At 47.7% G+C, this 22,046-nt stretch overlaps 1 protein-coding gene across 2 annotated transcripts in view; it reads left to right on the plus strand.

The window, feature by feature from the left end:
- Nucleotides 1-364: 364 nt before the first annotated feature.
- ZBTB7C (zinc finger and BTB domain containing 7C) overlaps nucleotides 365-22,046 on the plus strand; it is a gene marked incomplete at both ends in the record, with an annotated part of 105,828 nt that continues 84,146 nt past the window's right edge. Inside the window, one exon of one of the 2 annotated variants that reach the window (XM_082336428.1) lies at nucleotides 365-447. In XM_082336428.1, coding sequence (XP_082192554.1) covers nucleotides 365-447 — 83 coding nt within the window. Of the gene's footprint in view, nucleotides 448-15,398; nucleotides 15,436-22,046 lie in introns of those variants that run through there. The other variant, XM_082336429.1, reaches the window with a different exon arrangement.

The raw sequence follows: 22,046 nt of genomic DNA on the forward strand, positions 1-22,046 counted from the left end.
CAGCTGAGTTTGTTGAAGTCTCTGATCCATCCCCAACCTCCCGAGCTCAGAAAATAAAATTAAAACGGTGATAACAATCCCGGTGTGCCCCGTGAGAGACAAAGCAGGGCAAATAGCAAGAGTTTGGGGGTTTTTGATCTTGTAGCCTTGATGTGATTCATGGAAAATAAATGTGCTACAACTTTAAGGCTTTGCCTGCAGCTAAATATAAGGGTGTGCTGGCTCCACCCTGCCGCTTTGTTAGGGATACAGGCATTTATTTTCTGGGGTGGGTTTTGGCTTTATTTTTTTTTCCTTCTATTTTATTTTTTTGGTGCATCACAACCGTGAAATAACCAACGGTTTAAGAGAGTGGCCTTGGAGCATGCAGGAGAGATACCTCCTAACATTTTCCCCATGGAAAATTAGAGGATTGGGACTTAACCAGATCCAAATTTCAACTTTCACGTAAGTGCTGCGTGCTTTCTTCTGGTGGGGATATGATGACGGTAGGGATGAAGGCTTAAGACGGCAAGTCTCTATCTTAACTTGCCTTTCACAAGCCCCCAGCCTGGTCGATGTTAAGCCGACAGCCAGGTAAGCCAGGGGCAGCTGATCATTGCATCACGGGCTTGCAAATGATCAACCCTGAGCAGACGACTCTTCTTTTCCTAAATATTTTTTTTTTAGGTGAAAACTCTGTGTGTTGGTAAAACTCAGAGAGGTGATGGCAGGGTGTGTTTTCAATCAGCGTTTGCCCAGTCTAAACTTAGTTAGTCTCTGACTTTCTGTTTTTGAAAGAGAAGCTGGTTTCATCTGCATTTTCTATAATCATTTGTTTATTTTATTAGCTTTTTCAAAAAAGCTGTATTTCCCCTGATGCCTGGCCACCTGTTTTATATGAGCTGCTGAAGGTCTGAGCTCTTGCTCTGCTTGTGCAGAGCAGTTTTCTTTCAACAAGCCAAAAGAAACAACACGACTATATACTAAAAAGGGAAAAAAAACCCACATGCTGTGCTATTTTGGTAGTAGCAAATTATGCGCCCTACAAATTACCATTGGTTATGAACATCGTCCGTCTGTCTGGATGACAATGTCCTGCTTTCAGACCACCACTAATACGGTTACAGTTAGGATAATACCCATTGAACTCCAAAGCGTCTCTTTTCTGAGCCCTGATTTATTCCTACCAGCAAATGTCACATGTAAGTAGAAGTTTTATGGCTGTATAATTCACAGACTGTTAGGCATCTTATTAGGAAGGACTTGGACTTTTAAAAAATAACTTGAGGTTGTTCCTTTAGTATCTGGAAACTATCAGTTCCCTAGATTTTCTTGCTTGCTGGATTTCTCTCTTCCTTTTCTCTTTTCCTTTTTTCCACTTTTTCTCCCCCCTTTTTTTCCTTTTTCTCCTTTTTCTTTTTTCCTCTTTTTTTTCCCCTTCCCTTTTCTTTTCCTTCTTTTTTCCTTCTTTCTTTCTTATTTTCTTTCTCTATTTTTCCATTTTCTTCTTTTTTCTTTGTCTTTCTTTCTCCTTATTTTTCTTTCTCTTTCTTGCTTTTTCTTTCTCTTCCTTTTTTATTTTTCTCTTTTCCTTTTCCTTTTTATTTATTTTTATCTTTTTTATTTTTTCTTTCTTTTTCTTTCCTTCTTTCCAGTGAAGCACAAGTTGAACTGAGGGTTTACTCACCCTTCAATCTTAGCTTCATGAACATCAGCTCTGAAATACCACTCTGAAATCACGGTGAGGACTTTGGTACTGTAAATACATTGAGAGATAGATTAGATTGGATTAGATTATCCGTAAGAATTTTCCCACCTATGGTATCACGTGCATATTCAGCATTTGATAGTTTACAAACTTCTTGTCAGCAGTAATAAAAAGCAGTAATTTACACTCCCTCTTCATTCATGCTTCAGGAAGATGATAAAATCCCAAATATTCCCATGTGTATTCTTGTCTCCCTTGTACACTTATTTGTGGTGGCGCAGTGAGGCAGGCTCACTGTAAACTGCTTTTCAGGCTGCTTTGCATTGAGAAGCGACCGTATCCGTTTTCTGGCTGATTTTGAGTAAGGAGCAGAGGAGCATCACGCAGACCGGTGCTCCATTCACTCCTGCATCCCACTGCCCTCCCACCACACGGGTCACCGTGCAGAGGTGGTTCATACCCACCTCTTGACCTGTGGTGGTCTTTTTATACAGTGTTTAGTGAATGCCCTAAGCAGATGTTGCCAGATGTGAGGTTGCATGGGGGCTCAAGGGCAGGGGTAGGAGTGGGGTGAGGCCCCTGGTCCCCCAGCTCGGCTTTGTTGCATGCATGCACTGGATGAATCCCAGAGTAGGAAGCCCAGCAGGCAGCTTTCTCCTTCTCTACAAGCCCTCTCTGGACCAGAGTGTCCCTTGCAGCCATAGCAAGGGCAGGTTGTGAGCCTTCCAGCTGTGAGGCTCCAGAACAGATGTTGTCTTGTCCCACTGTCACACCACCTGTGGTTTCCTTTCCGATTTTTCTGAGTCCCCTCTTTCACAAAAGGGATTGAAAGAAAGAAAGAGAACTGTCCGCAGGGGCAGGTTGGTTTTTACCTTCCACACTGCCTGGCGCGTTCCTGTTAGAGAGTGTCTGGTTGGTGTTTCTGCAGCATCTCTCTCCCATACACATCTGTGCTTTTCCTCTCTGGGGTCTTCTCCATGCCGGTTATCTGTGCCAAGCAGAGGATGGGAGGTGAGCTGCTTTACTGACTGCCTGGGGAGAAGACAGTACGGTGGCATCCTTCCATGCCGAATGGATCCAGGCATTGCTCCACTTCCATTAAATATATTAATGATGAATTCAGAAACCTCTTCCTTCCTCCTCCTCCTCTCTCCTCCTCTCTCCTCCTTCCTTCTCCGTTCTCCTTCCTGCTCCTTCCTTCTCCTTCATCTCTATCATAGCCACTACTGCATACCAGTGCTGCAGCAGGACCTGGGGACAGCTAGATCAGGTTCCAGTGTGCCAGAGGCTGCACATATCCAGAACGACATTCCCGGCTCTGACTGCCACATCCATGGGCCTTATCTGATGCCAGAGCTGTCTGCCCCGTGCACTGCAAAGGCAGCCGTTGCAGAACGGAGACCCCACGGTGTCTCAGCAGAGGGGCGATGTTGTGGGACCCCTGGGAGCTGTTGTGCGCTCTCTTCTCTTTGAGTGCCGGGGGTGTTTGTTGCCAGGATCAGTCCCACCATCACCCTCCGGCTGCTGCTATGGTGTCTCAGGGCTTTGGGTGGCCAAACAGGACAGCAGCCTTGTACCTGCTGGGTTACCCACACAAGGGTGCAAGGAATGTATGAAGCACGCATCATTGCGAAGGTGCTTGCAGAGGGCTCCATGCATGGGGAGCCATTTTAAACAGGCTTTTATCCGTCGCAGTGATTTGCTGGGCTGCGCCCTCAGATGCACAGGAGCTGCTTTGCGTGGTGTTTCAGGTCATAAAACCAAAGCGCTGTGCCTGGAAAGAAAGATTGCCGCCACAGCATAAGCAAATCTATTGAAATCAGACAGCTTGCTAATTCAGCCTGTGCAACCTGCATATCTCTCCACCCCTCTCCTGCTTCCCTGGCCAGACAGAGAATGGCTTTAGCATTGCTGCCTTCTTAAAGAGAGGGAGAGAGAAGGAAATTGTGCTTCTAGAGACCAAATAAAGCAGGAGTAATCACTTGGGACTCTGGGGCAATTCCCCATCATGCTCCCAGATGGGGAATCATGTCCCAAAACTCCTATTTTGAGTAAAATGGGAGTGACAGCTTCTATCTGGGTGATGAGGAATGCTGGTCCCAACACCAATGAAGGTCTCTTGGAAGTAGCCTGGGCTGATGATTAAGGCTTTAGCCTTAAGGCTCTGGGAAATTGGGTCTCCGGAGCTCAGACAAGCAGCTAGGTGATGACAGTGTAAGGGCGGCTGTGTGATAGCCACACTGAGACCCACGCAGCTGGGGCCGCTGCTCAGCTCCCTGTGCCTTGGGAAATCCTCTGGGGACTGAGCCCCACTCACAGCCACCGCTGGAGAGAGGGTGGGATGTTGTGCCTTGGTCCCTCTGTGTGTGACCCTGTGCCTGGAGCATGGTCACGGATGGCGTGGGTGCTCCATGCCCTGGTGCAGAGGTGTCCTGCCTGGGATGAATGTAGGACTCTTGGGTGCCCCGGTCCAGCAGATGCCTCAGGCAGGGTTTCTCAGTGCACGAATGAAATGAGGAGGAGGAGAGATGGACCAGGGCAGGTCCTGGCATGCAGGGAGCAGAGGAAGCACCACCAACACGATTTCAGCTGGTAGTACCTGGCAGCGTCTGCTTGAGACTGACCATTTCAAGGCTGCACTGAAGCACAGCAAGCCACTGTGATCAGCGTGGACTTGTTGGGGTCCTGGCAGCAAACAGGGATGCTTTGGGTAGTAGCTATGGAGATGGCAGCAAATATAAGGGACCCAGCACTAAGGCTACTTAGGAGCTGCTTTGGTAGGAGAGCCACACCAAGGGGAACGAGCTCTCAAGGCAGTGCTTTGGTTCTGCAGTGGTGTTGCCCCAGCCGTGCTGGTGGTAGCTACGTTTACCAGAAGGGAGAGCATGGAGAGGAGAAGCCAGCCTGGATCTCAGGTGGCCAGGGCCACTGGGAAATGCCTTGCTTGAGCTGGGAAGCTGTACCCACACGTGCAGGGAGCCCAGAGGGGATGCCCAGGGTTCCCCTGATACCAGGACTTGCTCAGAGTGCCTTCATCTCGATTCCAGCCCTGGCAGAAGATGTAGCATCAGAAGAGGGGTGAATCCTGAAGGGTGCTGCCAGGCAGCGGGGTGAGCTCCTGGTAGAGGACCAAGGTGATATGTATGGATGGGAGATGCCTTTTACTCAAAATGAGCCCTACACAGATCTCACTGAGCTGGGACTGGCATGAGATGGCACTACAGTTTCTTCAGAGCCTTTGTCATTCTGTCTGGGTCAAACCCCTTGAGTAGGAGTGAGGCCTCTCTCCTCTGAGTGACTTTGGAAGAGCTGTGTAATGATTTCTGGAACATGTCTATGTAAATCTCTACCTACAGGTCCCTGAACTTTTGGCAGCGGATAGAAATTAAATGCTGTTTTTGTTTAAGGATTGATGAGCTGCAGCTGATGTTGCTCATTTACACCTTTTCCATCTCCTAATGGAACGGATGCAGTGTCCACTGGCAAATTGAACAAATGCTCTGTAGAGCACCTAAAAAGGGACGTGTGTGTGTGTGTATACGCTGCAGAGGGGGAGAGCACGTAGACGTAAGTGTTAGCATTTCTAAGAAATAGCAGTTTTCCTTTGGAAGCCTAAGTGAACACCACTTTCCAGGAGTTGCCTAATTTAAATCATCTTTGCTCTGTTTTGTTCTATCCATTATTTTCAGCTGTCATGTGAAGTGCCACGAAGACTCTTCAAGAGGCTTCTTTCTGCTTCTCTCGAATAATCCCAGAAACAGGCACTGGTCCCTTTGTCCAGGGCTCTCTCTGATGGCTCTCAGTGTTCAATTTGCTGGAGAGGAACCACTTTGTGGAACAATAGGACAATCAGCGCTGCAGCGGCTCAAGTGCTGCCATCCTGCCCTTGAAGAGGCGGGAGAGGAGCAAGGTGGAATCGTGTTTTGGCCATCGTGGTTAATGACTTCTAGGAAAAGCTTTGGTGGCAGCTCAACAAAGGGGATCCTGGCTTGCAAAAACAGATGCTTGCATTTCATTTGCTCTGAAATTTGTTGGGGTTTAGCGTGGTCCGTGGTGCTGAAAGAGAGCAATAAACTCTGGTGTTCAGGTCTGGGTTAGGGCTTGGAGTCTGAGTCCAACAGGAGGATCCAAGCCTTGTGTGTCAAGGCCAGGATGAAGTCCAGCAGCGATAAAGTGTTGCATGACTTTCTTGGCTTGTTGAGGAGTTAGCAGCATCCAGTGATGGGTCTTCACATGGAGGCCAGATCCTTGGAGCAGTAAAGTACCTCTAAAGAAAAGGCTGGTGAAACACCAGGGACCTGTCAGTGCTGTGGATCCATCCATGGCAGTCCTGAACTAGGCAGGCGTCTCCTGTGCGTCCTTGGGGATCTCTGCTTTGGGCCAGGGTTGAAGCAGAAGACTTCTTGAGGACTCTTTCAGTACTTTGATGCTATAGTCTTTATGTCTTCCTTTGGGGCTGTGTAAGGCATCCTGTGCCTAACTCAGCATAGGCTTGGGGGAACTGTACCCTGGTTTCTTGGGGAGAAAGCATGATCTCCTACTGGACTGGAGGAACAGCAAGTGCCCCCATTGCCCAAAATATCCAACAGTCCATGTGACTCCATACTCAATCTTTGTGCTAAGCTTTCCTTTTTCTACTCCAGCTGCTGCCCTCAGCTTTGCCTGTCTGCCCATCTCCTGCCCCTTGTGCCATCAGTTACTGGTCCAGGTCTGCACTCCCAGTCACACACCAGTCTACTTCACAAATTCCCTTTGCTGATCAGCTCATGGCAGCTAAAAGTAGCCTAAGTATGGCTTAAAGTACCCTAATGATGCTGCACTGAGATTTAGAAGACTGTTTCTATCTATCAGTTAAGAACGGCTCTGTGACAACCTTTTTCTAGAGATATTAGGGGAAAAGAGGTGTAAAGATGGAGTTTGAGGTCCTTTTGAGGAACTCCGTTGCCTATGATTGCTTTCTCGTCCAGCCCTCTAGCCCTGGATGTGATGTGATAGAGGAAGGCACCAAGACCACATGATGGATGGAGTCCGTCCTCTCCCAGCTCTGTCCCGGGGATGGCTCAGAAAGCAGGCGAAGAAGGCTGCAGAATGCAGCTTTTCTATATGTACATAAAGAAATAAGCCATTATGGTGTGAACTATTAGTTAACTATTAGTTAATGCTTTAAAATACATAAATAACAAGGAGGAAAATAACTTTTCAAGTAAGTCTTAAACGTAGAAGTAAATTTGATTTTTAAATTTGTACTATGCATACAGAAGCACAGGACGATTGCTTCTGAGTGTGTTTAATCCTGAAGCTTGATCCTTACAGCGACCACTGTCAGAAATTGTTTTGCATTGTTTTTTTGTTGGCAGGTGCTGCATTTCATCTGCCATCACACTGCCTAGTGCCTTTGCCTGTTGCTTGGCTTTCTTGAGTCCTCCTGGAGTTTCTCATGGGTTTTTGTGGCTTTGAAGCCTTATTAAACTTCTCTAAGGCACCAACTTCAGGAATTAAGAAGTTAAAAAAAATGCTATTAAAAAAAGCTGTTGGTGTAAGGTGATTTTTGCTCAGTCCTATGTGGCTGGAAGTGTCCCAAGCTCATAAAAATCCACTTAAAGTGTGCTCTATCTCTGAGGAAATCCCTGTGCAAAATATCCCCTTGCATGTTAGCGTGGCCCTTGAATACACCCGGGTGCTTTCCATGAAGTCCCAGGTCTGAAATTGAGTGGAAAGCTGAAAATCTCAGGAAAACTGTCATGAGAAAATCTGGACATGTTTGTCCCATGTGGTTATGGAAAGAAAACTTGCAAACTGAGCCTCTGAGCTCTCCCAGAGGGTGAAAAAAACCTCCAATGTGTTTACAAGAAAAAAAGAGCACCAAGCTCACAGCGCTGAGGACAATCTCATGGCTTTGGGATGGTCTGAGCAGCCAGTGCTGCAGCCTGTCCTCCTGCCCCCCAGCAGCTCTGGCTGGGGGCTGGCAGTAAGCCAAAACCATGGCTGAGGAGAGAACTTGCCCTCCGGCTTTTCTTCGGAGGCAAGGAAGGTGGATTGTTTTCCGGCGATGAAGTTTCCTATTGAAAAATTGAATGCTTCCTTGTTGCGCTTGTGAATGGGATGCCCGGGAAGCGGAGCATGCTGGTTCCAATTACCAGCACAGCGAGGCCAAGTGCTGCAGTCGGGCAGGAATTTATACCTTTTCATACGTACTTGAAAAGATAAAACCTTTTTTATTTTTTTTTCTTCCTTTTTTTTTTTTTATGTATGTAATGAATTCAAAGCAGGAGCCCAGCCAGCCAAGCTACCTTTGATTTGTTCTCATATTAATATTTTATGTCTGAATATGTGCCTAATCGCTCAAATTAGTCAAACTTGCTACCTCAGTTGGGCCAAAAAAAATGGTCCTGAGGAATCCAGGATCATTCCTCACTCCCCTTCACATCATCTCTAGGCATGGCTTGTTTATGTCTGGGATTTTCCTGGAAGAAGACCTACTTGGTAGCATGTCTGCAGGGAAAGCTTGGAGTGGTTAATATCTATCCCAACCCGAAAGTGACATCACGAGATCATCAAGAAGGTAAATAATATTGTGGGTGCATGAGTAGGAGTGTTGCTTCCCTTCAGTGGTGTGTCCCACACACATCAAATACTGTAGAGTTGATTTCTGGCTATCCCAGAGAGTTGCTGCTTCTCCATTAATGTCCAACATTTTCACTTGCTACCTGGGCAAGTTTTCCATGTGGAAAGAGATGTTTCTTGAGATAAATCAGTGTATGAGCTACAGGGGAGGCAGGTGGGACCAGTGTCTATCGACCATGAAGGACAGGGGTGTCTTTGGAAACTGGAAGGGGGCTCAGGAGATCAGGGTTTGATTCCTACCTTGGGCACAGCTTTTCTGTGCAGCGTGTCTTACACGTTGTCTGGGTGATGCTTCTCTACCGGTAGAATGCCTCCCACGATGTGTCTGTCCCACCCATTTGAGGTGGGAACTCTTTTGATGTATCTCTGTACAGTGCATAATGTGCAGTGATGCTGCCCTTGCTTGGGGCCATAAGTCACCTGCAAACCAAATACTCACTGTGACAGTGGCAAGAAATTTGTGGTATGAAGCTCATTCTCTCGGTCTAATTGGTCATAAGAAGACCTGTTTCCAGCGACAGGGATTTCCTGATCCTGTAGTGGTGTGTCTATTTATTAATGCCCGTGGATCATCCAGTTTCTTCTGAAGCCCATGCCCACTTGCTCCCGCAAGTCCTTCTGCAAGGAGTTCTGCAGATCCACCATCTGCTGCAGGGAAACCATCTCTGTTTCCTTGTCTTGAACCTCCTGCTAGCTTAATTTGGTGGCCCTAGGTGAATGAAGGGAGACTGGCAGTAATCGTAAGACAGTACAGTTGCCCATCATGGCAGTTGACCCAGCTGTTGGCTTGTTTCATGGTAAGGCTATGAAGAACCACTCTCCTTTAGGTACCCCAGTAGAAGGGAACTGGGAGGGAGCAGAGGCACTGGTTTTAGGGACTCGCTCCTGACCAGTGGTCTGTATGTGTAGAACATCATGGGCGATAATGTGGCTGTCCGAGGGTAAAAGAGGCACGTTGGTGAAGGGGGCGAGAGAGGGAGTGGGACATAACTGGGACATAACTGTCGTAACAACATGTTATATTAAGTCTCATTTTCAATTCCAAGTATTGAAAGGGGGTAGAACCACTGAATCCAGGTTTTGGGATGGGCTGGGATCATGTAGCTGCCTGGTTTATTTGTACAGGGACTGTACCAGTGCTCCTAATCTAGACAAAGCCAGCACTGCTTGCCCTCCAGGACCCCTTCTCCCCAGACCTTTCCCTGCCTGCGCAGGCAGGGTGGCTGGCCCAAATTTCAGGCAGTGCTGGTTGTAACCCGTGCTAGCTGTGATTGCAGATGGGGCCGTAGGCTCCAGCTTTGCATGCTGCCTTCTGCAGATATCTGGCAGCGCACAAAGACCTCATTGAGGTGGCTGGTTTGACTACAAGTGCACACCCCTTCCAGTGCCACTTGAGGCAGGTGGTGCTGCTGCCCTTCCAAGCTGTTGCTTCCCCACATTCCCCTTGATATGTAAAATGAGAACACGCGTCTCTATTATTGTTTGCATCCCAGTGTCACCTACAGGATCCCCATTTCCCTACGGGGTTGCACAAAGCCTCAACAGAGCCAAAGAGATGGCAGTCTGAGACAAGGGGCAGCAGGCAAATATAGCTAGCTGGAGGAGAATGAAAAAATAATGATGCCGAATGGGCCACAGGAGCTGCAGAGGTCCCACCACACACAAAGTAGCTTATAGTATATGGAAATGTTGCATATACATCTATATGGTTGCAAAAGATGCATGCTGTTGAGTTGTGTTATTGAGAAATAGTACATGATCATTAGGAGCGAGCTAGAACGGGAACACCTGGAGGGGCAGAGTTAAGGGTGATTATGCAGCCCAGCCCTGGCGTTTCTTCACTTTGGAGAGCTACACGGCATAATTTCTTCATAGGTTTATATGCAGCTAATTGGCACATAGTTTGATATGCAAATAATACCATCATAAATATCAGAGAAAGATTTAAAGCTGTGCTTTCCACTGTCATGCTACAATCCTTGCTTTTCTGGTCAGTCTAATCTACTCGATTACTGCTTTCATCATCTTGTGTTTTGAAGACGTGATATCTCTTTCAAAGAACATCTGTCTGACATACATTAATTAATTATTTTTTCTGCACGGAGTGAGAAAACAAGGGTGGGGAACCCAGAGCCCTGAGGAACAGATATGGTGCGTGGCCAAGTAATTATTTCGGGGTAACACGGAGATGTGTCATATGTGGCCTGTGTGCGGTCTATAAAGGCCTCTCTAGCTCTTGGCAAGAAACAGGTTTCCTACCGCAGATAGTGAGTTTATGCTAAAGATTAAAGTGAAATTTTCTTAATGTGGGTAATAGAGCATCTGTAGTAGACACCATTGAGATGTCACTTCCAGACTGAGCTTTCTAGATCAAGGATGCTACAGGCAATGGTGCTGAAGGACGGTTTTAATTCAGAAGACTAAGCTTAAGTAGTCTAAGAATGGGAGAAAGTGTGGATAGAGTCAATATGTTTATGTTCAAGGACAAATTGAAAGTGTAGACTTGTTTGCTGGTAACATCAAAGGTCACAGCTAGCTTGGGATGCCTGGATGCTTCTCATCTGGTTTACTCTGAGAACCAGATTTATTGGGATTTTTGTGTTGTGATCTTGGGTGAATGTCTTTTACTGTCACTGTGATTTTTGAATCAGATACATTTCATGCAATATCAAGAAATATGTTTTATGCGAGGGGACTATGACCTGGTGTGTCATTAATACGCAGGTTCAGATAGAGTCTGAACTGGAAGAAAGCTTGGTGTGCAGTTTTGGGGCCAAATCCAGGCCTGGCAGCAGTCCAGCGCATAGGAGTCAATTGAAGCAGGGCAATGCATGTGTAGGTGCGGGGCAGGAATTCTCAAAGGGTTCCTGAATCCCAAAGCATGTCACTAGCAGTGGAGCATGTCTCTCCATTGGGGACCTTTGGAAATCCTGCTAAGGCAGGGTCCTGTCTGTCAAATCCCTCCTTGACACCTCCTGTTCTCCAGGGATGAAGAGTCCCCAGGCTCACTGGGCGGTAACGAGCCTGGGTGCCCCATTTCTGACCGCATGTGGGAGAGATGCCCTCGATGGTGGGCAACGAGGGTCTTCCTGTTGGCAATCAATACATGGCAATGTGCTTTCAGGGGGAGGAGTTTTGGATTTCTTCAGATTGCACCAAAGCTGTGTTTGACTTCTACCATCTGTCTTTACCATCTCTGCCTTTTTCCATGGTTTTTTATTTTCTTACAGGCTCCCAGTCCTCCTGATAGTGTGTTGGGTGTGGGTTACTAACCTGTCCCTACAGGAGCAACCCTACCTGTGTTTTCCTTTCGGAATAAGGATAAGAGAACATCCATTGTCCCTTCTTCCTCCCTCACCTTTTTTTCCCCCCCTTTTTGATTTCTTCTCTTTTCCATCCTCCTCCTTGGCACTTTTTTTTCCTCATCCATTCTCCTGTAGAGCTGAACCCCACTGAAGCGTGAGCTCTTCCAGGGGCAGAGGAGCCTGAAGGCTGTAAGTCAGTCTCCAAGCACTGTGTCTTTTCCCAGAGAGGTCCCAAGGGGTCGGAGGAGGCTGGGAAGTTGATAGCTGGTGTGATCCCTCAAAGGAAACGCCTCTTTTTTGTTGGTGGATGCTTTGTGTACTGCATCCAGCTCTGGGGTCCTCAGTACAAAACAGACATGGACCTGTTGGAGCGGGGCCAGGGGAGGCCACAGAAATGATCCGAGGGCTGGGACACCTCTGCTATGAGGACAGGCTGAGAGCTGGGGGTGTTCAGCCTGGAGAAGAGAAGGCTGCAGGGAGACCTGATTGCGGCCTTCCAGTACTTAAAGGGGGCTTAGAAGAAAGATGGGGTCTAACTTTCTAGCAGGGCCTGTTGCCGTAGGACAAGGGCTGATGGTTTTAAACTGAAAGAGGGGAGATTCAGACTAGATATAAGGAAGAAATATTTTACGATGAGGATGGTGAGGCACTGGCACAGGTTGCCCAGAGAGGTGGGAGATGCCCCACCCCTGGCAACATTCAAGGCCAGGTTGGACGGGGCTCTGAGCAACCTGATCTGGTTGTAGATGTCCCTGCTGATGGCAGGGGGTTGGACTGGATGGGCTTTGAAGGGACTACTGGTGGGTCCTAAAGGTTTCAAAAAAATGTGTCATTTTCCTCCACCCCCAGCCAAATAATCACAAAAATGCCTGGAGGAGAAAGGGGAAGGATGCTCATCATCAGCTGGGGATCTGGTAAAACACTGTATATCATGAGATTCACAGTAAAGTCACGATACTGGCAACGCTCGGCTAAGGATTTTTGTTAGGGCTCGTGGTTTCTTTGCCTTGCTCGATAAAATAAAACCTGCCAAAGCGCCAGTGGTGAGCTCCCATCTATCTGTTCTCATACTTCCAGCCGCTTCTGCCTGAATTATTCATGTTCGGTAAGTGATCTGCAAACAGCTCCTGTGATCTCCCTGTGATCTGTGTCTGTGTGTGAGACTCACCCCTGCTTAGGTCAGGGCATTTTCTGGTTTTCTTCCTCACGGCAGGGTGTCTGTGGCAATCTCCAGATTGCTCACCGCCTCTTTCTGATTAACCCTCCATTATTTATTATTTACGCGGTATGATTTGTTCAGCTGTCCCAGGCATGCAGTATTATCCCTGGATAAGCGAGAAGACTCCGTGCAAACATCTGTAGCTGTTGCTTGACAAATTCTGTTGTAGAAATAATATCAAGGAGCTGCAGAGGCACTTGTAGGGCAAATGTCCTCATAAGTGAAGGCAGCACTGCCAGCTTCTCACCCAGTGTAGGATGCATTTCACCTCATCTCAACAGAGCTTTACTGGGCTATCTATGTGGTTTATGTGTTTGCTTGTTTTCCACAAGTTCTGCTCTGTGCTTATTTTAATTTTTTATAATGTGTTCTGATTTGGTCCTGGAAAGAGGTTTGTAAAACTAGTGAGAAGGACAGCTTATGGTCAGCCAATCAGCAGGTGTCCTGTTTACTTTGCGATCCATATCATTAGCAAAACAGGCTGTATGCCCACCTCTTCCAGCACACCCACCCCAGGGAGATCTCGGATCTGCCCCTCCAGTATCATCTACTTCATCCCAGCGCACTGTGACAAACTAGTCTGCATTTTGGGATGAGGACCAGGATGATTCAGGAGCCCGCTCCCAAGCAGAGCTGGAGCTGATGCTTTGAGAAAGGCAAGGCTCAGCAGAGGGACAGGGACCCCCAGGTCCCCTTCTGCAGCTGAGGGGGGATAGCTTTGGGTGAAGAAAGCTCAATTTAAGGTACCTTCATCCATTTGGGTGAAAAAAGCTCCATGTAGGGTACCTGCTTTTATACAGTACCCCTGCGGAGGACCTCTGCCTTACCTAGGATATCCCTCACCTATGACATAACTGGAATACAGTAGTGAGTTTGTTAAAATATCCTGCCTCTCTGCATTCTGGAAAGAAGATTTTCTATTAAACCTTAGGGAAATTACTGGCCTTGTTAACTAGCATAGAAGTAATGAACCACAGCAGGGTTACTCGAGAGATTTGGGCCCTGGCTTTGTAAGACTGCATTGTTTCTTTAAATGAGAGAAATAATTTAAGCAAACAAACGAACAAAGCCTTTCTGGAAATTAAAGTACAGTACGAATTTGCTCATCTTCTGTTCAATAGCAGCAGTGCAGTGAACAATTGCATGGTCGACCTCAGAAATCTATCCATGGTAACTAGTCACAGGAGAGAAAAATAGACAGCCTGCCACCAGCTTGGTATTAAAGTTATATTTTCTGTTTTTTCCATGGTTGTGGGCCAGTCAGGGACTTTCCATGAGCAATCAGCATGGCAGAAATCCCCTTCTGCTTTGTAGCAACCACCACCGCTGAGCAATGAAAGGTCTGATGCTGGTTTTGGCTATAGTGGATTTTGGTCCTAGTTTCCAGTGGGATCAGGCTGGGGCAGACCCTTCCTGCCAAATGCATCCCACTGGACCAGGGCTGTGGGTGGGTGATGCCCCCTTGTCCCTTCCATGGCCGAGGCTTTCTTGTGATGGGGCCTGGTGGAGGAACCTCACGTTTGGTTTCATCACCTCTACAAGGTGCTGAATGTTAAATCCCCAGCTGGGTTTGGGGTCTATGCAAGTCCTGCATGATCCGTGCAGCTCTGGGCAAGTCCTGCAAGAGCCTGGAAGAAGGACAGAAAGACGCTGCCAGTCCGGAGTTCGTCCAAAAATAAATAAACCAGAAATACTGGGCCTTCAGGCTTGATCGTCTGTTCCTCAAAAGACATTTTTGGAAGGGATCACTGTGCTTTTGTTCCTCCATTAGCCAAGCAAGGAGAGAGCATTGTTTTCCTCCCCTCGTCTGTTCCCCTTATAGGGGAAGAAGAAGGAGGACTTGGCCACTCTGAGCCGAGCATCTCGGGGGACCTCCCAGAATAAAGGGCCGTATGGAGAAAAGTGCTGTCGTCCTGTCCCCATCATCCTCTTCCCTCCCTTCACCCTGCTCTTGGCACGGCCATACCCCGCCGGGGCTGACGTATCGCACGTCACTGCCAGCCGGCAGGGAGCACCAAGGGGTGTTTCTAGGCTTCCTCCCTGGAAACCCAGCAGACTTCTCTTATCTCCATGTTTATCTCTTCCCGTAGACCTGGCAAGGCAACCCTGGAGTTTATCTTCTGCCAGGGAGGTGTGTTAGCTCCGGGGACTGTGTTGACAGCATATATGTCCATGTGTGATGGCTTGGATAAAGCAGTGCTCCTAACAAACATCATTTTGATGTTCCTGGATGTGGACCAAAGCCCTGTGGATGCATCAATCCCAGTGTAGTTTCGCTCACGTATGCTGCAGGCATCCATCCCTGATCTACAGAGAATGCCTGTGGGTTGGAGAGCATCTCCCGGGCCATGCTCTGTGTGACCCTTACGTTGGCTCCCCATACAGGAATACGGGGCTGGCACATGGAACTGGGGTGGGTTTATTTTTTTAATTATAGGTTGTATAGGTTTTTTTTTACAAAAGACTGAACTAAGACCAACCTATCTTGTTTTGCCCAGGCTCCAAGGCTGACCCTGCTGAGAGCCCCTGAGATACTGAACTCTATGGGAGCAGAGACCACTTGACTGCACTCAGCACCTTTCAGGATCAGGCCCTAGGTAATTATTCTAATTCTCTGCCTGGGTGATGGGTGAAATTTGATGTTCTGGGCTATGCAGACCATCTGAAATGACATTCCTAGTTGTCCATCCCATGAATCTGCGGATTTTTTTTCCTCCTGAAGGTTGTCACTCTGTAGATCAGTGGCTTGACACTACAATAATAACCAGTGTTCCCTCAGAAATAAAACAATATGTCTCCTTTTCTTCCAGAGGGAGAATCACAGAATGGTTTGGGTTGGAAGAGACCTTTAGAGGTCATCCAATCCAACCCCCCTGCCATGAGCAGGGACACCTCCAACCAGATCAGGTTGCTCAGAGCCCCGTCCAACCCGGCCTTGAGTGTTTCCAGGGATGGGGCATCTACCACTAGGCAACCTGAATTGCTGGATCACTGTTCTGGCAATGGTCACCAGCTCTTCTGCTTGGGAAGTTCTCCTGAAGTTAAATTGCAGAAAGCTGTAAAACCAAACAAAAAAAAAAAAAAAAAAGTTTTCACTCCTATCAGAAGCAATCAAAGGCTTAAAATATCAATATTTGTTGCAAGGATACTTGTTCGGGTCAGACTTTTAAGAAGGCCTCAAAACCTACAGCTGCAGGAGCTTGCTTTTTAAAATAAATCTAGCAACTATTTTCTGCAGAAAAAGAAATTGTGAAAATCTTATTTACCTGGGTTCACAGCATCTGCATTCTCTCCTCCAAACCTGGCCTCGTTGTTGTGCCTTTGAGAAACTTTAAATCTTTGCTCCAAGGTGGACGGATGGAAATCAAAGAGCCTAGGGCCAAGCAGGGCCCTGTGCTGTATCCTCACGGAGATGCAGTGTCAGCCCGGTGCCTTGGCAGGATTTGACCTAAGATGTGTTCTTCCAGCCCAACAAGGCCAGGTCAAACTCAGAGAGTGAGCTTGAGAAGCAAGGATCCTGGGGGTGAGTTTTAAGAGCAGTAAGAAGGAAGCCAGCAGGATGCTGTGGATGTTACTCTGAAACATTAAGGATGAAGGATTTCCTGTAGGGTTGGCTTCCTGAGTGAGATTATATTCCTTTCAAAATTCTCTATGCTGATAAAAATATTGGCCAACAGAGGGTTATAATTTTTAACCCCCTCTGTTGGGTTTTTTTCTTCCAATACATGGGTTAATAAAAACTAGTTTCCCACTGATTTCGGCAGAGGTTAAAGCCCAGCTCTCAAGATCAGGGTGGCGCGAGGGCAGATTGTGTGTTGCTGGCTGCTCTCCCAGAGCATCCTCTCTCCGTGCGGGAACAGAGGGCTATTCTCCATCCCTTGCAGCTCTGTACGGTGACAATTTTGGGACCTAGGCCTGAGGACTTTGACTGGGTTGTTTCCTGTTTTGACAATCTCTATTTCAAATACTCTCTACACAGCGTTGTGCAGGGAATTTAAAAAAAAAAAAAAAAAAACAAACCACGCCGTATCCTTCTGTCTTGAATATTGCGGTGGGCGGTGGGGAGCTAAGCTCATGTTTCTAATGGGGAGGGAGAAGACACAGATGGTGAGACAGGGTCAGAAAGTGGAAAAGAGGAAAATGAATGAGAAAGGAAGATATATGTTCACCGTCAGGGCTGCGGTGCAATATTTTTCCCCATCCACTTTGAATTTGTGGGGATGGGGTGCTTTCTCAGTGCTGAAGCTCATATGCTCTGTGTTTAAACCGCTGCTGTCAAAGCTTGGAGAATAACTAAAACAAAAATGTCACAGGTCAAATGGATGTTTTCCAGTTGACCAGAGTGCAATGTAGATCCTGGGGAAGGAAATAACCCACCAAATATCCACCAGCCCTGTGTCTGCGTCCCCCATCCCGGTGCCGGCTGCTGATGGTGGGTCCTACTAGGACCTGCAACTCGGTGGCAGTGCCAGGCAGGCAGGCAGCTGTCTGCCTCGGCGTCTGGAAACTTTCTACAAGCAGCATCCCCTCCCCAATAAATTTTTGTGCAAATTTAACAGTATCACATCCGGATTTAATCTAGGTCAGCGATTAGGAGGATCGAGAGGTTGCTTCAGGTGAGCATGGTAGGAGAGAAAACATCTGCCTGTTGAGGGAGCCTGGGCTGGAGGCTCATCCTAAGCCCCTACAACACATCTGCAGCCGAGGGCTGATCTTTGCTGCTATAAATTTGGAGGATTTGTATAGGCGATGCTCCCGGGGAGCATCAAGGCAAGTGTGTCTCTGCCACCACTTTGTGCTGTCCCTCGCAAAATCCCCCCGAGGTTTCGGTGTTGCCAATTGCTCTTCGATGTGTTGTAACCTGAAAATAAGGGTAGATAAAGGCAAAATGTTCTGGGAGCGATGCCAAGTCAAAGGCACTGAATTATTAAGAGATCCGTATCTGGTTAACGGATTTATGCTCTTTAACAACTTTTAACAGAAAATATAGTGTTTGCAGGATCAGATTGGGATTGTCCTAAGAAATAGAGCTCTCCTTTTTAAATTGTATTGCTTTTATTGTTATTATTTTAATAATAATAATAATAATATTTCCCCAGTGAAGGCATATATGAGAATATTATTTGCATAGGAACTGGAAATGAACCTGAAATGATCAGCGTATTTTTTAAAGGCACTTTACAAGTCACTCGGCGTTGGAAAAGGTACAACTATCCGTCAAAGCAAGGCTTGGGGATAAAATAATTAGAAATCACACAACCATAGCAAAGGAAGATTAGTGCTAAAATTAGAAGCCATAAAGTTGTTTTTAGATTAGACTGGAATCTGGGCAGGCTCTTTTATTGTACCGTGTTACTTAAGAAAATGCAAGGTGAGAGGTGTGAATTGCCTGCATTTGGTTGTGTTGCAATGGAAATGCTATCGCTAATGTTAGGTGGGATGATCTATGAGATAATTTTCAGGGAAATCCTTAGGCAGTGGAAGTACAATCCACCATGAAAGATGATGAGCTGCTGAAGGACCTGGGTTCAGTGCTGGGCTCTTCTTCCCACTCCCCACGGACATGGGTGTCCTGTAAGGTTGGTCTGCTCCTAGTTTTGTTTCAGGGTTGTAGTGGCCAAATGCTCACTTTGCATCCAGAAACCGTGGTGGGTTGGCCGGGTGCAGAAGGGTCTGTACCTGCAGGCAATGTGGGTGCGAGTGGGAGCTGCTATGGTCCCAGGACCTGAGCCGGCTCTTTGGGACCAGGTAGCAACCTTAGATGGGGCATAGCCCGTGCAACTTCATTGCTTCATATATCTGCTGGAGCTCCTTATGCATGAACAGGAATGAATCCTCTGTCAGAGGAAGGGCACAAAAATGATCAGGGGGCAGGCTGAGAGAGCTGGGGTTGTTCAGCCTGGAGAAGAGAAGGCCGCAGGGAGACCTTACTGCGGCCTTCCAGTACTTAAAGGGGGCTTAGAAGAAAGATGGGGACAGACTTTTTAGTAGGGCCTGTAGTGACAGGACAAGGGGTAATGGCTTTAAACTAAAAGAGGGGAGATTCAGACTGGATATAAGGAAGAAATGTTTTACGCTGAGGGTGGTGAGGCACTGGCACAGGTTGCCCAGAGAGGTGGTAGATGCCCCATCCCTGGAAACATTGAAGGCCAGGTTGGACGGGGCTCTGAGCAACCTGATCTGGTTGAAGATGTCCCTGCTCATGGCAGGGGGGTTGGACTGGATGGGCTTTAGAGGTCCCTTCCATCCCAAACCATTAAATGGTTCTGTGATCTATTGTGGAGTCTGTATTAGATCCGGAAAGTGTGTAACGCTGTAGGACCAACTTTTACTCTCAGCTGGTGTCAGCTCATAGAGGTGCATGTCTGTCTAGTGCTGGTCTTCAGCCCCATTACAGCATTAGTTTTCAAGGGGCCTCTTTTATTAACACCCGTGCCAATTAAGCCTATTGCAGGGTGTGTTGTGTTTTGGGGATGGAGACGTACCTGATGTGCCTTGGTTCATGTGCTGGGGATACAGCATGGCTGGGGATTTGCTTCTCCCTATGTGGAGGTGCTGGGAGCATCTCCTTACTGCAGTGGGTTGGGATGCAAGGATCTGCCAGCACGCTGGGCGGTGGATGATTTTTTGGGAAAGAAAAGGCAAAAAGTGTGTTCCATTTGGTGTGCGAGGACTTGTAGTGTGACTGGAGTAGGATGGAAAGGGGGACAAATAGGAGTGATATGTGACGGCTTCAACATGCAAAGTGGCTGAACAGACTAAGCCCTTCAGTCTGGAGGAGAAGGAGCTGAGGAGGTGTCTAAGTGGGGTATATAAGCCTTACGTGGTGTGGAAGTGGATGCGGAAGAGTTATTTGTTGTGTCTCACAGCACAAAAGCTAGAGAAGAACTGTGAAATGATTGGGCAGAGGCCTTAAACAGGAGGATGTGCTTTTTTATAAAACATGTAATTAAACCGTGGACCTCCTTACCACAGGATGTTGCGGATGCCAAAAGTATAAATGGCTTCAAAAACCAATTGGAGAAGTTTGTGGACGAAAGGTCCATCAAGGGTTGTTAGCACAGTGCTGCAGCTACAGCCACTGGATTGGGAAGCATCTCAGCTGTTTGGTGGCCATCAGGAGCATATACCTGAAGAAGTACTCCATGTGTGCCCCCTTTTGTACGCCCCTTGGTCCCCCTCAGAGCTGGGATCTTGGGCTGCAAGACCTCGGGTACCTGCTTTGGTGTCAAACCTGATTCATGCTGGTGGAGGACAAGAAAAGTGGCTTCTGCTGTCCCTCTCCACTGGGCTTCCCATGGCAAATGCACACCCATACCTGTAGACTGGACTGGCCCAAACTGGGCCAGCTGGGTATCATGGGGCCTGATATTCCCTGATATATCAGCAAGCTTTCCCCTGGGAGTTGGCTTACTCCAGCATGCCCAGCCAAGGCAGAAGTACAGGTCCAGATGGGTTAAGTTCTTCCAGTAGAAATGTCCCATCACCAAATTCCTCCTAAGTCCAAGTGAGCACTCCAAGCGGGTACGGGGTAGGGATGAACTGGCATGCTCCATATATAAATGCCTTTGGAGAAAATGTTTCTTGATACTAAGAAGTTTTCTTGTATAATTGGAAAGGCATAATATGAGTGAGAGGCTGGAGGACAAGGTCAGGCACATCCAGGCATTTTCATCGTGGAGGTGGCCAACTAAAGGTCCCTGTCACCCAGAGAAAGGTGAATTCTTCAGGGCTGGTGCCTTAAAATGGAGAGTGGGGGATTTCTGGGAGAGAAACCTGAACTTTGTGGGATGTGCTGCCTAAATGTGGATGCAACTGGGCAAAGCCCTTCACCTGATCCCACCAGAGGTACCAAATGAAAGGATCTATAGGTTCCCTCCTGGCTGGGAAGCAGCAGCCCCTCTGTGACCACCCACAGCATCTTGTCAGAACGTGCATTTCCCAATGCCTGCAATGGGAGAGTGGAGTCGAGCTGACTGCCTGCTCCCCCTGAAACGCTCCCCACCACGCCTCCAGCTCGGTGAAAGCAGGACAACTCCTCATGGACTCTTTGTAGCCCAAGAACAGAGCCTTGGAAAATTCCGGCAGCAGGAACTTTACTAATTCCAACTAATGACTCCGAAATACTGACTGAGGGGAACAATTGAGCACCATCAAAAGGCAAAGACAAAAGAAATGCACTGTATTGTAATAGCAAACCGAGCTGAATTTGGTCTGATGGAGCACCTTTCATATTCAGAGCATTTCAAAGCGCTTTGCAGAGTAATGAGCTGCATGCTGACGGTGGGGCAGTGGAGTTGGTCTTTATGTGCCCAACAATAGCTGGCACAGCCGGTGGAGGAGGACCTGCTCATGGTGGGAGAGGGGATGATGGCCAGGATGCTGGGGTTCTCCTGCGCTTTCCTGTTTTTTCAGTCCTGTTAGATCTTGAGCTAGTGTTTGGACGGGTACTGGAGGTGATCAGGCAAGACTTATTGGCCTTTCAGTACTTAAAGGGGGCTTAGAAGAAAGATGGGGACAGACTTTTTAGCGGAGTCTGTAGCAATAGGACAAGGGGTGATGGTTTTAAACTAAAAGAGGGGAGATTCAGACTGGATATAAGGAAGATATTTTTTACAATGAGGGTGGTGAGACACTGGCACAGGTTGCCCAGAGAGGTGGTAGGTGCCCCATCCTTGGAAACATTGAAGGCCAGGTTGGACGGGGCTCTGAGCAACCTGATCTGGTTGAAGATGTCCCTGCTGATGGCAGGGGGGATGGAGTGGATGGGCTTTGAAGGTCCCTTCCATCCCAAAGCATTCTGTGATTCTATGAAGACCTGGCTGTGATTCCTCTGTCGTCCTGATGCTTCTGTGTCCGTAGCTGAGACGTGCCCGCTGTGTGTCTGTCTAGCAGCAGTCCATCAGCACTCTGGGCTGGGCATGCTGGGGAAATGTGGGGTAAATCGGAGTTGGTTTGGAGGGACAGAGCAGCTTTAGGCACCCATGACAGTCTGTGAGATGGGATTATTCTTTCCTTCTTGAAACTGTGCAGAAGTCCCTAGGTTTACCTATGAATCTGCTCCTCTTGGCATCGCTTAGAGGGACAGTGAGCTTGGCCTGAAGGAGTGGGAAAGCCTCTCCATGCTCTAGCCTCCAAGGGCAACTGAGCTACTTCATCCTCCCAGGAGCGTGGCAATATTGGTGCCTGGTCCTGCCTATGGATTTAC

The sequence above is a fragment of the Platalea leucorodia genome (assembly GCF_965183815.1).
Source record: "Platalea leucorodia genome assembly, chromosome: Z".
Classification (NCBI taxonomy): domain Eukaryota; kingdom Metazoa; phylum Chordata; class Aves; order Pelecaniformes; family Threskiornithidae; genus Platalea; species Platalea leucorodia.